This window comes from Sorex fumeus, unplaced genomic scaffold (assembly GCF_029834395.1).
Source record: "Sorex fumeus unplaced genomic scaffold, SorFum_2.1 ptg000099l, whole genome shotgun sequence".
Lineage (NCBI taxonomy): Eukaryota > Metazoa > Chordata > Mammalia > Eulipotyphla > Soricidae > Sorex > Sorex fumeus.
In genome coordinates this window covers 1,138,905-1,154,354 of record NW_026606156.1, presented here as the reverse complement: position 1 = coordinate 1,154,354, position 15,450 = coordinate 1,138,905, and the positions used below count along the sequence as shown (strand labels likewise).

At 40.8% G+C, this 15,450-nt stretch overlaps 1 protein-coding gene across 1 annotated transcript in view; it reads right to left on the bottom strand.

Annotated features, from left to right (window-relative positions):
• Nucleotides 1-9,643: 9,643 nt before the first annotated feature.
• The window catches only part of SLC7A11 (solute carrier family 7 member 11), an 80,401-nt gene continuing 74,594 nt past the window's right edge, over nt 9,644-15,450 (bottom strand). The window contains exon 12 of the mRNA XM_056134499.1: nt 9,644-11,169. Coding sequence (XP_055990474.1) covers nt 11,102-11,169 — 68 coding nt within the window. The 3' untranslated portion in view covers nt 9,644-11,101. The remainder of the gene's footprint in view (nt 11,170-15,450) is intronic.

Genomic DNA, 15,450 nt, shown 5'->3' with positions numbered 1-15,450 from the left:
CAGTGTAAATCAGAAATCATATAACTGGGAAGAGAAGAGAGAAAAAACGCTAAGAAGAAACCAAAGTAAAAATCCTGAAAAGATTATTTCCCTCACTTATAATTGACTGAGTAATGCAAGTCCTTTCTAGTTCACAATATAAGTCTGGGCCTATTGTAGTTTACAAATACCTTTCACAGTGTGAACTAGTTAGGTTAAAAAAAAGAAAATAAACAAGCAAAACAAATTGTTTTTTAGCATTTGAAAAAAAATTATATTGAGAAGGTGTTCAGAGAAAGGACTTGAAGTTTTGAGCAAGTTCAATGTTCATATTACATGTTAATTTCATGTATCCGTATCATATCCATTTAGCTGGTAGGGTCCCAAATATTGAGCCTTAAACTAGTAAGATCTGTACAATTTTCCCCTCTTAAAGTGAACACATACTTTGTTCCAGTGGTCTTGGTCTGACTTATTTCCTTAATGTTTATTCTGGCCTGTGGTTTGATCACACGGTTCTCTTTGCCTTTAACTCCTTACCCTATGCCCACCTCAACTGGTGAATGTGCATCTATTCTTCCTCAGGCAAACCTTCCCCAACCTCCAGGACTCATGCAGTCCTGGCTATCCTGTCTCTGAGCACTTGACTTATTCAACTTTTGAATGATATGTTTGAGTGATTAGAATCTCTCTCCAGCTAGAGAAAACAGATACAACTTTCATCACTCTAATATCTCCCATAGTGCTCGGAATTAGGAAAGGATTTAGCTAATTTTTGTTGAAGCTGTAAAGAGTAAGTAGCCTCTGACTTTAGCTATTTGAGTAACCAGTCCAGAAAAGAACAACGGTGGAGCCAAAGAGACAGTAGAGTAGGTAGGGCATTTGCCTTGCATGAGGCTGTTCCACGCTGATCTCCTGCACCACATATGGTCCCCTGAGAAAGGAGCAAGTCCTGAGCACCGCAGGGCATGGCCCCAAAACAAACAAGTAAAAACCAACAAACAAAAAGAAACAACGTGGTGATAAGAAATATATCTCTATGCAAAAACTTAGAACATAAAATAAATGTTTATGGTGTCTTCAGGTCTAAAGAATGGAATACACGATAATAATGGTATGTTGTGATATAACCACAATGCTAGATTCTATGACAAAGGAAGATAAGCTTCTTGTATTTAAAAAAAACTCAAAGTGAGAGGAAAATCACTGGTTTGCCAAGACATTTCTTTTGATTTCCTTCATTTGTACTTACTGATTATATTATAGCTGGCAGGTATTTCAATTTCTGTAATATTTAACCCAAATTAATGCCTCTGAAATCCTGTTTTATGTCTTACAGAAAATAATAAATCCTCAAAGCTACAATTTTAAAGGATACTGAATCCTAATTATATTTTTATTTCTGAATTCTTTCCAACATCAAACACTTTTAGATCACAGCTCTAGCCGGTGTTTGCTGATGACCTGACGTTCTTAAGCTTTAGACCGTGAAAACAATAAAATGCCTATGGAAACCTGACCTTCAAAGACAGATCTCCAGGAAGTCTGCAAATATAATTTTAGGGTACTTAGAAGCAAAAGCAATGGCAAATCTATCCGCTGACAGCCTGTCCAATCTAACCCTGCATACACAATCATCTCAGATCTTTATAAGTGAGGCAGAACCTAAAATATCAAGTAGAAATTAATAGATCTATTTAAATTTCAAGAGTCTTTGTGAGGCTAAACTGAAGTGTTTAAGACTTCAGTGGCAGTTGAAAAACAAATTACTAGCCATTGTATATTATATACTTTTTCAACATTTTCATTAATCACATTTCTGGTTCTAGGTATTGCTTTTTTTAAGTAAGTAAGCTTACATATCACCTGGTTTATATTATTTTCAAAACTTTAGCTTGTGACAAAGTTAACAGTTTATTTATTGCTCTTACAAAATATTTCCCATGTCTATTCCAAGGGGACACTGAGGTGTCAACAGTTTAGAATTTCTCCTGTTCCATTTTTCCAAACATTTTTTTGAAAGTCTTTACCACTGTAGCACTGTCCTCCGTTGTTCATTGTAGCTCCAGTGGGCCCAGTAACGTCTCCATTGTGAGATTTGTTGTTTCTGTGTTTGGCATATCGAATACATCACGGATAGCTTGCCAGGCTTTGCCGTGGAGGCAAGATACTTTCTGTATCTTGCCAGGCTCTCCTAGAGGGGCCAAGGAATCAAACCTGGGTCGGCCGGGTTGGCCGCATGCAAGGCAAATGCCCTACCCACCATGCTATCTGGAAAGTCTTTATTATTAAAAAAAAAAAGTATGTTTAGGGACTGGAGCTATAATACAGTGATTTATTTTAGGTTCTGCCTCACTTATAAAGATCTGTTGCCTTGCACGAGGTCAACCCAGATTCGATTCCCATCATCCCATATGGTTCCCTGAGCACCGTCAGGGGTAATTTCTGAGTGCAGAGCCAGAAGTAACCCCTGAGCATTGCGGGGTGTGACCCAAAAAAGACAAAGAAAAAAAAGTATGCCCAGAATGTAGGAACCTCAATGTCCCTTCACAGGAAGAGTTCATAGTCATTCACTTGAGTGTTCATTTCCCCCATCAATATGTACCTACATGAATGCTAGGTGTGGGGTAGGAAAAGGCCAATGGTGGGGGGCGGTGAGTGAGAGGGGAGAAGAGGGTAAATATAGTTGGGGAGGAGGTAGGGAGAGAAATAAAGGAGAGAAGAGAAGGGTGGAGGGCAGAAATTCTTCAGTTTTCTTACCTTAATGAGGCTCATGAAATAGCTTGATAGGATCTATTAGATTGCTGAGAGAGAATTTTAAGAAGGCTCCCAAGAGAAGTTTGCTATAAAACCTAACTTATGATTTGTTCATTGACATAATGAATAGACAAACTTGGCGAACATCAATATCTATGATGCCTTAGTGAAAAATACCCCCGCAATGTGAAAATACAGGCACAAAGAGGCAAATCAGTTCCAATGGTGGGCAATGGACTGCACAAAAATGGTCACTGGGTGATGAATTAACCCGGGCCTGAACCAGCGAGGGGAAGGGATCTGTTCAAATGGTGACTTTGGATCTTAGCCTGGAATGTTAAGCATAAGTTTTCCATGTGGAGAATAAGAGCTTGGACTAGGGTAGAAAGATCTGACTCTTGCTTTGCATGTGGCCACAATGGCTGGTTCCATCCAAGGCACCACATATGGTTCCCTGAGCAAAACACGGGTTGCTGCTGAACTCAGAGCCAGAAACATCCCCTGAGCAGCACCAGGCACCCCCGCCTCCACCTCCAGGTCCCTTCCACCCCCACCTTCTCCACAAATCAGGATACTTTCAGAAAAGCAAACAGCAATTACTTTTAATTTACCAAAAAAACACTTGATATAGCGGCCATAGGATACAGAAGTCGTCACTGATAGAGGGAAACGAAGTGGGACATTTATGGAAAAATTTCAGTATATTATAGAAATGAATCTGGGTTTTATTCATAAATGAGAAAACATGGAAGTTTTATATTTGTGTTTCAGCAAGAACATTCTGAGAAAATGTGTGGAAGCTGAATTGGAGCTGGACAAGAGACAAGATTTTTGTTCAGAGGAAAGAAATAAGATGGTTGAACTGGAACAGAGGAAAATTGAAGACAGAAGTTATTAGATGTTTCCAACCAGAGGCTATATAAATGCAAGCCACGAGGAAGATGCGGTTCTTCTACGGGGTTTCCTGAATCTGCCTCAGTTTTAGTACGAGATAGAAACTGAAGTGGAATACGCCAACAAGCTCACAGAATCAATAGCAGATGATAATAAATCCACAGAATCAATGGTAGATGAATCTAATCATTAAAACCAAAACATTCAGGAAAATAATATACTGAGAAACAGGCAAAGCTTCTATATGATTATGTAAACTATCAAAGGTTTATTTAAACATTCAATTATTTTCCAGTAAAAATATGTACAAAAATAGATATACAGAGATTAAGGCAACTAGAAGTATGACAGGTATACATATGCGTAAAAAGTACAACTAAAAATAAATTCAGTCCAAAATTGAGTGACATCATATTGCACCAAAATTTATTGCATACGAAAACACACACGTCAAGCATTTCCATCAGATGAAAGTACACTTATTTCATAGCATCTTACCACTTACACAAATCGCCCATAAACACCATCTGGCAGTGTGATTGCGGCACCAGAACACTCCCCAGAGGGAAATCATTAAACTGTAGAAAAATGCATTTTATTTCACATGTCACATGCTGGTATGGGCATCCATGCCAGAGAACCCTAAGAAACGCAACACAAATCATCAACCGTCCCTTTGCACTGTTTATGTTTTCATAGTTAAGCATCTTATCTAAATATCGTACACCTAAGATAATAGGAGTGTAGATGCAGCTGAGGATTTCTGTATTTTAGGAACTGAAGACCCTGTGTGAAGTTTGTAGGGACACTTAGAGGAATGTTGCAGCATCACAATGATGCATGAAGAAACCCTCTGCCACCACAAACGAGAGGACAGTGAAGCTTTGGATTTCTGGGCTGGGTCTCTTCTGTATTTTAGACCACCAGGCCCAACCCACTCCTGCCAACACCTCTATTTAAAGAATGCCATTACAAGGGAATGGAAAATACATCCCAGATCCGAGTGAAAAATACATAGCTGGCCTGGAAATCGCTATTTTCGCACAGGTGTCTGAAAAAAAAAAACAGTGTGCCAGAAATGACCACTTCCACTTAATCCTGGCCACTGTCGCCATTGTGCTACAAAAGTTCTTGCCACACACTGTAAAAGGCACTCACCTACACACACTCTTAAGTATCTAATAACATGTCACCATCAACATAGCCACTCACATACAGGTTGTTCTACCTTCTGATAATGAAAAAAAATTGTGTTTCCTAGTAAAGTTTTGACCGCCCAGCTCACTAAAACCACTTTCCAAAGTAAACACAAGTATACATCTCATAGAAAGGCATGACAGTCCACTCAGGAGATGTATTCTGAGTCAAGAACTGAAAAGCTTGGTCTACCAATGCATCACCACCATCTGTTCCACCTCGTGAGAAGTAGAAATCATGCCCTCAGAAACTAGAGTCAAATCTTTGTAGAGAAAGTAAGACAAATTAGGTCCTCCAAGCAGTCAGTACAAGAGACCATTTGTCTTGCCTTTCTCTGACTTGTGCTTATTATAAAACTACGGGGAGCCAACATTAGCATCTGTAAAACACAACTACACACTCGCTCATCTGTTCAGTATGGAGAAGACAGAGAACATCATACTAGTGAGGGATGTACTCTTAACCCATCTGGAGTCTATGTCCACGTAATCCTCAAAAGGCTGAGAGGTACCACCGGATGCAAACCCATCTATAGAGAGATACTTGGGGCCGATGACTATTTCAAATAAATAACCTGGTCATTTGTGCCTGGTTGTTTTCAATGCTAGCATCTCCTTTCTTCCCCTTTCTCCCTCCCCCGCCACCAAGGTGATATACACTTTTTGGGCAGATACTCCTGTTCACAAAATCTAAGTATCAACATTTAACAGATGTTCAGCAGTAGTTAAAATATTCACAAGGAAAAACTATTAGGTAACTCATTTCTCCAAGGAGAGGATAAAAATAATCTGACACTAAACATTTTGGGATGATTCTTGTAGTTTCTGTGTATAACACACAAAAGTACAATAAAAAGTGCTACATGGTAGTGTTTGAAATTACTAATGTACACAGTAGTTTCTGCTACTGCCGTAGCATGCATTCATTTGAAACAAGTCTAAAGGCTCAGAGTAGTATTACTCAACACAACATACTTTATATTATTATAGTCAGTAAATACAAGATTGGAATGAAGGGGAAATTCCAGGACAAAAAAAAATAATAATAATCCAGAAACCCTGAGCCTAAGACAGTCCAACCCAAACCCAGGGAAGCGCACTGTATTGCTTCCTGGTTGATAGGAATGTGCTTCCAGGCTACGCACTGGTGACACAGCTGTGACACCCTAAAGCTCAGTATTCCTCTAAGAGACTGCATCCCGACAATGTTACAGCTGCCAGAAGAGCAAAGAGCCTCTCAGTCTACACTCCCTCTCCAGCTCTCTGTGCCACCTTCACGGTGTCCACAGCGCTCATGAGGACTTGGCAAGCAAGTCTTCAAACAAATAAGGAAATCCAGTCGAAAGTTATTCTGAGAAACAGAAAAGCAGGAGTGCCCAGGCAGAGAGGAAAGATGTCTGCTTTCAAGCCCGAAGGTCCCTGGGGGGTGGGGGGGGCGGTATATGGCAGAGCTCCAATGCCATGAGAATTCCTTGAGAGAACTGTTACTCATAAGAGCACTTTGATCTATGCAACTGTTGGGAGACTGTGGCACTGTGAACGTACCCTTGATCCAAGCATCTGTGACGTGCACATCTAACCGTTAACTATTCGGAAACACTCATCATTATCATCATTATCAGAAATCCAATAGTAAGCGAGTGAAGGGGGCCTCCCTAGGAAGTAACCCTAACTGGCAGCTTCTTCATATAAAGAACCAAGTTAATCGCATCAAATTGCAGTCTCCCGCCTCTATTGAGGCTATGTCAAAATGTTAAAAATAAAACAAAAAGAATTGTTGATTCCCTCTAAAGAAAAAATTGAGTCAATAGCCCTATGAGGTTGTAAGGAAGTATTTCACCGCAGATGGAAAATTGGTTAATTCTCCATGAGAACATGATTTACGCCTTTGTGATTTTTCTATAAGCTCTAAAAATAGACCAAGCATTTATTTTTAGATGCCAAGTAATTTGAAAATGCAAAAAGGGATAAAAGGAGGATCTTCCAATTGGCCATCGAGAAGATCTTTAGTATGAATACCACCTAGAGATAACACCATTACGTGTTATATATACTGAGAAAAATTAAAAACACTATTTAGGGGGAAATTAACCTAAAATAATTGTAGTTATTTTTCCTATATGTTAAATGTAATCACTTACATTTAACTTACATTTAAGTGATTAAGTGATTAAGTTAAACGTAAATGGAAGCTGTCAAGATGATTCATTAGCGTCTCTAATTTGTAGCCTCCACCTACTTCTTACCAGTTCTACAATGCCATTTGTAGAACTTTATCTTTCCTATTATCAAATCCCTGCCTTTGATAGTTAGGAAAGATATAACTCTGTAAACATTACCATCACTTACACATTCCGCATTATGTACAGTAGGAGGAAGCAAGATTATACTCAGGTAAAATAGAAATCTCTTGAGTCATCTGCGTTCAAGTTCCAAATCACTTTCTTTTACAAACTAATAAAAATAACTATGGTCAAAAGCCCATTGTGTTAGTATAACTCAAAACTCACTCATAGAAGATGTCAAAGACAAAACCCTGTCCTTGTATATTTCATAATGCACATTATGAAGAAAACCACTTATACTTACATATAGATACCTCAGCTCACTACATTATTTTTTAATATTCCCAAAATTTTCCACTTATTTCTTATCTATTCATATGAGAAATGAAGCTCATAACTGGAGTCATTTCCCATGTCTGATGGGTCAGTTAGGGACTTAGTGGGATCAAGAGTGTAATATAATTTCGCTGGTCTACATGAAAGTTAGTGCAAACTTCCTAATGCAAATCGAGGGAGAGGACTTGAAAGGGACAGGTCTAAGTTAAGAAGCCTGAAGCTTCTGTCCCACCTGCTTCCTGGGAAAGTTATCTGTGCCCAGCAATTATAGTATCTGATTACAGCACACAGTAAATTATAGCAAAATACTGTCACCTCCAATCACACAATGCCTTTTATTTCAGCTACTCTTATCTCCAGTGTTCTTGCTTTTCATAACCCATCCTTCAATTATGAGAGAGCAACTCCAGGTCAAAGGATGCCCCCTTTCTGAGCAATACATTCATCTGCAAACAGGGATAAAGTAAGGACTATCTGAAGACCGATGACAGCTCACGAAGGATTATGGTGAGTGAGATGACCAGACTCAGGCTATTTATCTGGCGACAGCAGCAGTGGGCTGACAACTTTGCCAGGCACATGAGACAATATGCACATTTGGCACTGACACGTTTTAGTGTTAAATTACCAATAACTGCTATGTAACCAAATCACCTGTCCTCATGTTTTTTCATCATGAAGTGAAAGAGGAACAGCACACGGGCATGTGTGTACACGGTGCATGCACACACCTGTTAGTTACTTTGCCATCATTCTTCCCAGGACAACTCTCTAGTCTCAAGAAAGACAAGGAGATCAAATCACAATTTTAAAAAGTCTGATTTTGTTCATTTAATCCAACAAATGTCTCAGCAATATAACCTCATCTTTTAAATAATTAAAAGGTTTATTTAAATGTTTGGAAGACTTTTTAAATGGCAATTTGATCTCCTATAAATATATAAAATGAGGTCCAAAACATTCAATAAAATACTTTATAATACTATGTGGAGTATCAGTCTATATTTCTACCATTTATTTTGACTTTGGAAGTCTTACCTCGATCTAACTAAATACTAGGAATTCTGTATGCCACCAAATCCAGGATGCTTAGAAATAGGATATTAATTTTCTTATGCTATAACGACCACTTTTACATTTGTGCTACAATAAATCTGTATTCCAAATACATGAATGAGTAGGTTTGTTCGTTTTCAGTCACCTGTGGCAATGCTAAGAGCTTCGTGCTTGCTTTGTGCTTAGGGATCACTCGTAGTGGTACTCGGGGTACCACGGACAGTGCCAAGGACTGGACCAAGGTCAGCTGCATGCCAGACAAGTTCCCAAATTCCCTGGATGATCTCTCTGATCTTGAACAAATATTTTACAGAATATAAAAGTATACATGTGTGTGTGCATAGGAGAGTTCTATCCTGCCCAATTCAAATGATTGAGCAGGATAGCATTCTACCAAAAAAAATTATGAATTTTGATTCCTCAATTTCATGAAGCCTTTATCTTTCCATGACTCAATCTTTAAAAAAAATAGACTGACAAAAAAATAAACAAAAGACTGACATATACCTCAAATCTGTATCACTTTTTCTTAAATGACTGATTTAGAAAAAAATATAGTACAATGATAGCATGAATTAACAATGCGAAACTGATTTTTGAAACTGGTGGAAAGAACAACAAATAGTCTAGTTAGGTCATAAAATATAAATATAAATTATGACCAAAATAACCAAAAAATACAACTAGGAGCCCAAACTGCCACCACTGCTGTTAGAAACACATCAACCTCTGGAATCATCAGGAACCACACAGACTTCTCCAGGAGACTTCATAAGCTTTCACTGGGCAGGCACAAGCACATTCAGTTCGTTGATTTAAATCATATGGACATAGACCATTATAAATGGGAATTTTAACAAAATCTATTTTTATCTCTAGCAACAACATAGAGAAATGCAGACAAATGAATATAGGTTGTAGAGAATACAGGTCAAATTTTTAGACCCCTACAATAAGGGAACAGGAATGTAATCTTTATGAATTTATTGATAGACCCCAAAAGAATCTTCTGTCAAAAAGTCTATAGTGTGTGTATATATATATATCCACATATATATGTACACACACATATATCAAGTGCAAATTTTGAAATTAGTCAATTGGATATTCTTCAAATTACATATAACTTTCACCCTGATCAATTGTTTATGAACTCTAGCATCTGTTCTTAATAATTTTATTCGGGATAATTCTTCTAAAACATTATTTCAAATGGGCAAAAATTAAAGAATGACATAAACTCTGGCTATAACAAACCTTTAACCTTAGATATATGTTACTCTCTTTTGAAAAGTTCACACTATTTTCTAAACCTAGCAAAATGCCACCTGTCTGATAATAAAAAAAGAGAGAAAATGCATGAATGTGTGCATTAGATATCTCTTTGGCAAGTTGAATGATAATTAAAGTGAAGAAGTTACTGACAAAGCCTAGACAAATGGAAAACTTTTAGAAATATCAGTAGTAAATCTTACTTAGCAGTGACATTTCTGCCTCAATATTTATGTAAATATATTCCTTTTCCTAATTGATCTGGACAGTTTCAGCCATAGAGATATTTTAACAGAATATAAAATGTATAAAGGAAATATACAAACTGTCAAAATTTATCAGCATGTAAAAATAGCTACATTTTTTTTAAGTTCAGAATTACAACATAGCCTATGGATAGATTACAGAAATCCACATAATAGTGAGGCTCCTAGCGTGGTGATTTCTGTCTTCTATTTTGTTGTACTCTGACCATTTTTAATTGCACGATTCAGGTTTATGTAGTGAAACAGTTGATGGTGTTTAAGGAGATTAACTACCTGACTATTGCTTCACTCCAAGAAGGTTGGTTACTAACTTTCCTGATCAAATGGTCCAAAATGAAAACAAAATGGCATAAAACCATAGACTTGGTAATAATGAGTGGAAATACTTCTAGCATCACTAATTCTCCAAGGTATCTGCAACTATCTCCTAGTTTTGTCTCCTAAAGAATAGCTCCTACAAGCTCTTGTTTCATGTTCTCAAGAAAATCAGGCATAGTTTCCTCTGTCTTTTGTTCAAAAAATATTCTGGGCATCACCCATTAAAAGGTAGGTGTGCTCCAAATTACTAAAGCAAAGCAAAGCAATGTCAATGTTAAATAAATGCCCTACCTTGGGGTTATCATGAGGATAAACTTGGTTTTTTTTTTTTCAATACAAGTAGGAAACACTTTTCACAGTAGCGTCATCCACGCTATACAAATGTTCATTTTTATAAAAACTATCACATATAGAAAAGACCTCATCTTCAATCTAAAGGCTTTTCGTCATGGGAAAACGTGATGCAGAGAACCACCACTCAAGTACTTGTGCATTCTCTCCTTGGCAGGAGGTGACAAGGACTTCAGAACCTTGTGAACTCATGGTTCATTTGCACAGGAACGCGACAGATAACGGAGTCACAACTAAGTCTCTGGGAAACCAGTTTGAACAGAAATAGAAACTGATTCCTTTTGTCCATCGCCAAAGTTGCAATCCTGAATTTTCAGAAAATGAAGTGAAGCTCCAAAGTGCATTTTTGCCCATTGGAATCTGGAAATAGACTGCCAAGATTTCACATAATTCATAATTTATGACAATCTTCTTCTGGTACAACTTCCAGTATTATCTGCAATGTTCTGGTTACTCTGTCTACAGGGAAATAAAGAAGAGATATTAAAATGCATGGCAATCAGAAATGCATAAAAAAACCTGCAAAATATATATTATTTGGGATAGAATTCTGTAAACATACAACCACCCATTTCATAGAGCACTTTCAAGAATTATTTACTTCATTTAGAATCCTATCATGCTTGATTAACTTATTTGTCACTTCCTTAACTTTCCCTGATGGTTTCTCAATGAAAATACATTAATATTTTGTATTCAAAGATGAGCCTTTATTCATGAACCAAGAAGGCTGAAAAGTATTTTGAGACAATCAGACCACAATAAAAATGTTTAAAGCTACACCTCATACTCAATTTAAAGATTTGCTCTTTTTGTACCTCAGAGATTATGATCAATTCCTTAAGAAAAACAGGAAAAGAATGAAACTAATTGCCAGCCCCAAACTATTGTGGATTCTTAAGAAACCCCTTATCTCTGTGAGGCTCATTTGCTGACGCTGTGAAGCAAGGGTCTGGGGGGTGGTGTCAGCAGATGAAGTGCTCAGGGAGCACAAATTTAGGCAGCTCAAGCTACTATAAGACTGGCTACAATCAACTCAGGCACTTCAGCACAGCAGGAAAACAATTAAAATGACGATCTCAGTATGGGGGCAAACAGGTCCCAAACATGCGTGTGATTAGGAACAATTAATAGATGAAAGACATTAAGAATCACAAAACTCAATCTCAAAAGAAAACCATCTGATTTTAAAACAGGCCCCCGCTCCCCCCAAACCCTGACAGAGACATTTTTCCAAAGAAAACGTACACGTGACTAGTAGGTCCGTGAGGTGCACACGGCAACACCGGCCAACAGGGCCACATAGGGCCCCAGTTTGGTCATCTTTTATCATGAAGGTAAACACTGATGTAGGAGAGAACTCCCATAAGCACTCTGACTGGTATAGCCTTTATGGAAAATAGGGTCATGATTTTCCCCCAAATGGAACACTGAATTAACCACTTTCTCCAGCAATTCTCACACTGAGGCGTGAAATCAGTCTCTCTGGGGATTCCTGCCTCTCTAGGGATCTTCGCACCTTGATGCATTACTCATAGTCACCATGATAGGGGAACTGCTGAAGTGCCTGAGTGAATGAAGAAGTCGCATGACAGACACTGGACAGTGGATCTCACTATTGAGCCCCAGGAAGAAACCCCGGGAATCCTGCAACCGTCACAACAGGGGTATCCCAGCAAGACACGGGCCAAGAGGCAAGCCACAAAAAACACGGTGTGTGGTCTCCCTTTCCTGTGGGGTGTGAAAGACTGGCCTGTGAAACAGAACAGTGGGGGCCGGGGAGCAGGGGGTGGAGGGGGGAGATGGTTTTTAAGGGTAAAAGTGTGGAATTAGTAGAGGAGTAAGGTTGGATGTCTTGTGAGTAGCTAAGTGACAGAAGGTTGGGGCTCTATGCAATACTGTATTATAAACTCCAGAGCTGCTCAGACACTAAGGCACCGTGGTCCAGTACATACACAGAAGAACTGAAACATGTTGTGATGTAGAAAGGCTACAGCAATAGGCATGTTGCAGTACATAAACCTGTGGAGCCAGCACCTCACACTTAGAAATGTCTTATGGCAACTGGATCACAGCTTTTAAAAAATGTTTTTGATGAGGCAGTTAGACTCATAAATGTAATCCCTGGACCAACCCCATGGGCAGTGTCTAAGATATCAGCAGTGCATCATTCCAACCTCACCCAAGACTCAGTCAACCAGAAAAGGTGCCATAGGGCCAAAGCAACAGCACAGGGCTCTTGCCTAACACACAGCCAACCAGGGGTCAACTTCTTGCAAGCCAGATGGACCTCCAAGCCCTGCCAGGAGTGATCCCTGAGCACAGAACCAGGAGTCAGTCCTGAGTGCCATTGAGTGCGATGCCCAACAAAACACAGAAAAAAAAAAAAGGAAGGAGTCAGGATCTCTTGGTCCTGCAGGACACAGAAGGGAGAAGCCCACAGCTGCAAGGTTTCAAAGCTCGGTATACCTCAGCAGTCAGAGAATCCTGCGACTCTCCGTCCACAGGACACTAGTCCCTGCCTACAGGTCCTCTTCAAAATCAGCTGCGACAGACCCCCCTTGGCACCCGCCCCAGTTCCGGAAGCTCTGGACCTTGGGTCCCGACAGTTCAAGCCCAGCAATGGGCTACAGAAAGACACAGTCTCTCGAATTTATGACCTGCCACCACCAATAGCCCCTTCGAAACATTACCCTGCATTACTAAAAAGAGTTTTAAATCTTTGCTCTTTTAACACGGTTCCTCAAGTTTGTTTTCCTCCACTATTTTCCTAGTACACACTAATTATAAAGCATCCAGCCCAGCCAGGCAAATGGTAAACTGTACATATAAATGCTTCTTGAATAAATGATATTCTATGCCAGCCCACTCCTTACATGGAAATAAGCACCGAGCACAGAATGATGCTCTCGGGGGCCATTAAAGTGTCTGTTTATACAAAAGGGAGAAGGCGATATTTTCCACGCAAAACAGATGTGTGCGAAAGTACCATTGATAGAAAGTTGTGGGATTTTTGCTTTTTTTAAATTTTGTTTTGTTTTGTTTTGTTTTTGCATGGAAAGAAGGGGCTGGGGATAATTCCAACTAGAGGACTTTTGCCTTCCTAGCACACACCACCCCATCCCTCAGGACCAACTTAGGGGTCCTGCTCTGTCCCGACCGCGCTGGTCTCCTGTCTCACAGATCCATCCGCTTCTCCCCTCTACTCCTTCTGCCTGGCCCTTTCTCCTCTATGGTCGGTCAGTCCTGCAGACTCTCCTAAGGCTCTCGTGGGTGAATGTTCTCTCTCGGGATCCTCTTGGCTGAGCACTGAGGACCTTGAGGTTGGGATCGTCCTCAGAACGGAGGTACTGTGTGTGAATCTGTTAGAACTTTGTCTCCTTTCTTTGCAGGTTCCCTGCAGCCATGGGTCAGAAATGGACACTCGGCAGGCCTGAAAATGTGCAGTGCCCATGGCATCCACACCCCCTGTGGCCACCATGGGTTGGCAGGTGGGGACATCCCACCCCTAATGTTCTCTCTTTAAATAAAATTCCAAGCACTCATCTCCATCCTGGACTTTCAGGAACTGTAAGTTCAGGGCCCTGAGCAATCTCCTTCCTGCTTCACCCGGTCCTTGAAATCAATTCAACTCACAGCCTTGCACTTACCCACACCTGGCCAGAGCATGGTGCTGTGAGCCAAGAACTAAGTGCACCTGTGAAGGAGCCTCCGAACAAGTCACGGGAAGAACACACCTGCATGTGGCTCCTCTGAGCCGCACACCCCCTCCCTGGGCCTGCTGACCAGGTGTGGCCTGACTTGGAGGAGAAGAAGATCTGGGCGCCTTCCCCGCGGGGTCATAATGAAGCTTCCCAGGTGAACCCAGAAGGCTCTAGAGCAGACAGGTGACTGCCCAGTGGCCAGCAGCACCCTGCTGGGCTTGCCCAGAGGGGCTATTTGTAATGGGGGAGTCGGGTTTAACACATCGTTGCCCAGCACTACTCACACCTGGGGACTCCAACAGGCAGTGGTCCAGTTAACACCAACTGCAGCGCCAACAGCTGCGGGCTAAAGAGAACTGTCCTTCAGCGCTCACAAGGCAAGGGCTGAACGCAGCCTACCCTGGGGCTCACCGCGGGGATGGGGTTGAGAGACGGGATTGAAAGGCTGCAAGCCCTGCTCTGTAAGGTCCAGTCACCTCCAGGTGCATGTGCATGTGTGTGTGTGTGCATGCACGCGGGATGCCTACCCCTGGCTGTGACCACGTTCTGAGAGGGAGCAAGGCAATAGCGAAGCGTTGATTGATAGAGAAATGACCGATCGATGATCAGAGAGATAAATAATAGCCAGATGGGAGAGAGAGAGGGGATGGATGGCCGCTTAGCTTAACAGTCGGAAGCTGGACAGACAAGCAGCCAGCAGAGTTAGCTCCCTGCCTGCCGGGGAGGGCAGCAAAAAGCCAAGCAGCGCTGGAATATTCCCTTGCAGTGCACGCTTTCTGCTCGCGGAAGACATCAGACAAAATGCGGTTCAATACTGGCATCCTGTGGCCAGAGAAATTCCTGGGATCTTGGGAAACCTCGCTCCTCCGGGTCCTGCACCTTCCTGGCGGCTCGGAGCCGGCTGAAGAGCTTCTGTTCTGTACGCCAGCGGCCTCCGTGGGTCTCACGGAGCCAACATGCTCCAGGATAACGGTGAGAGTAAATGAGGCCAGAGTGCAGAGGCATTACCTGACAAAACTGAAGGCGAAGTGGCTGC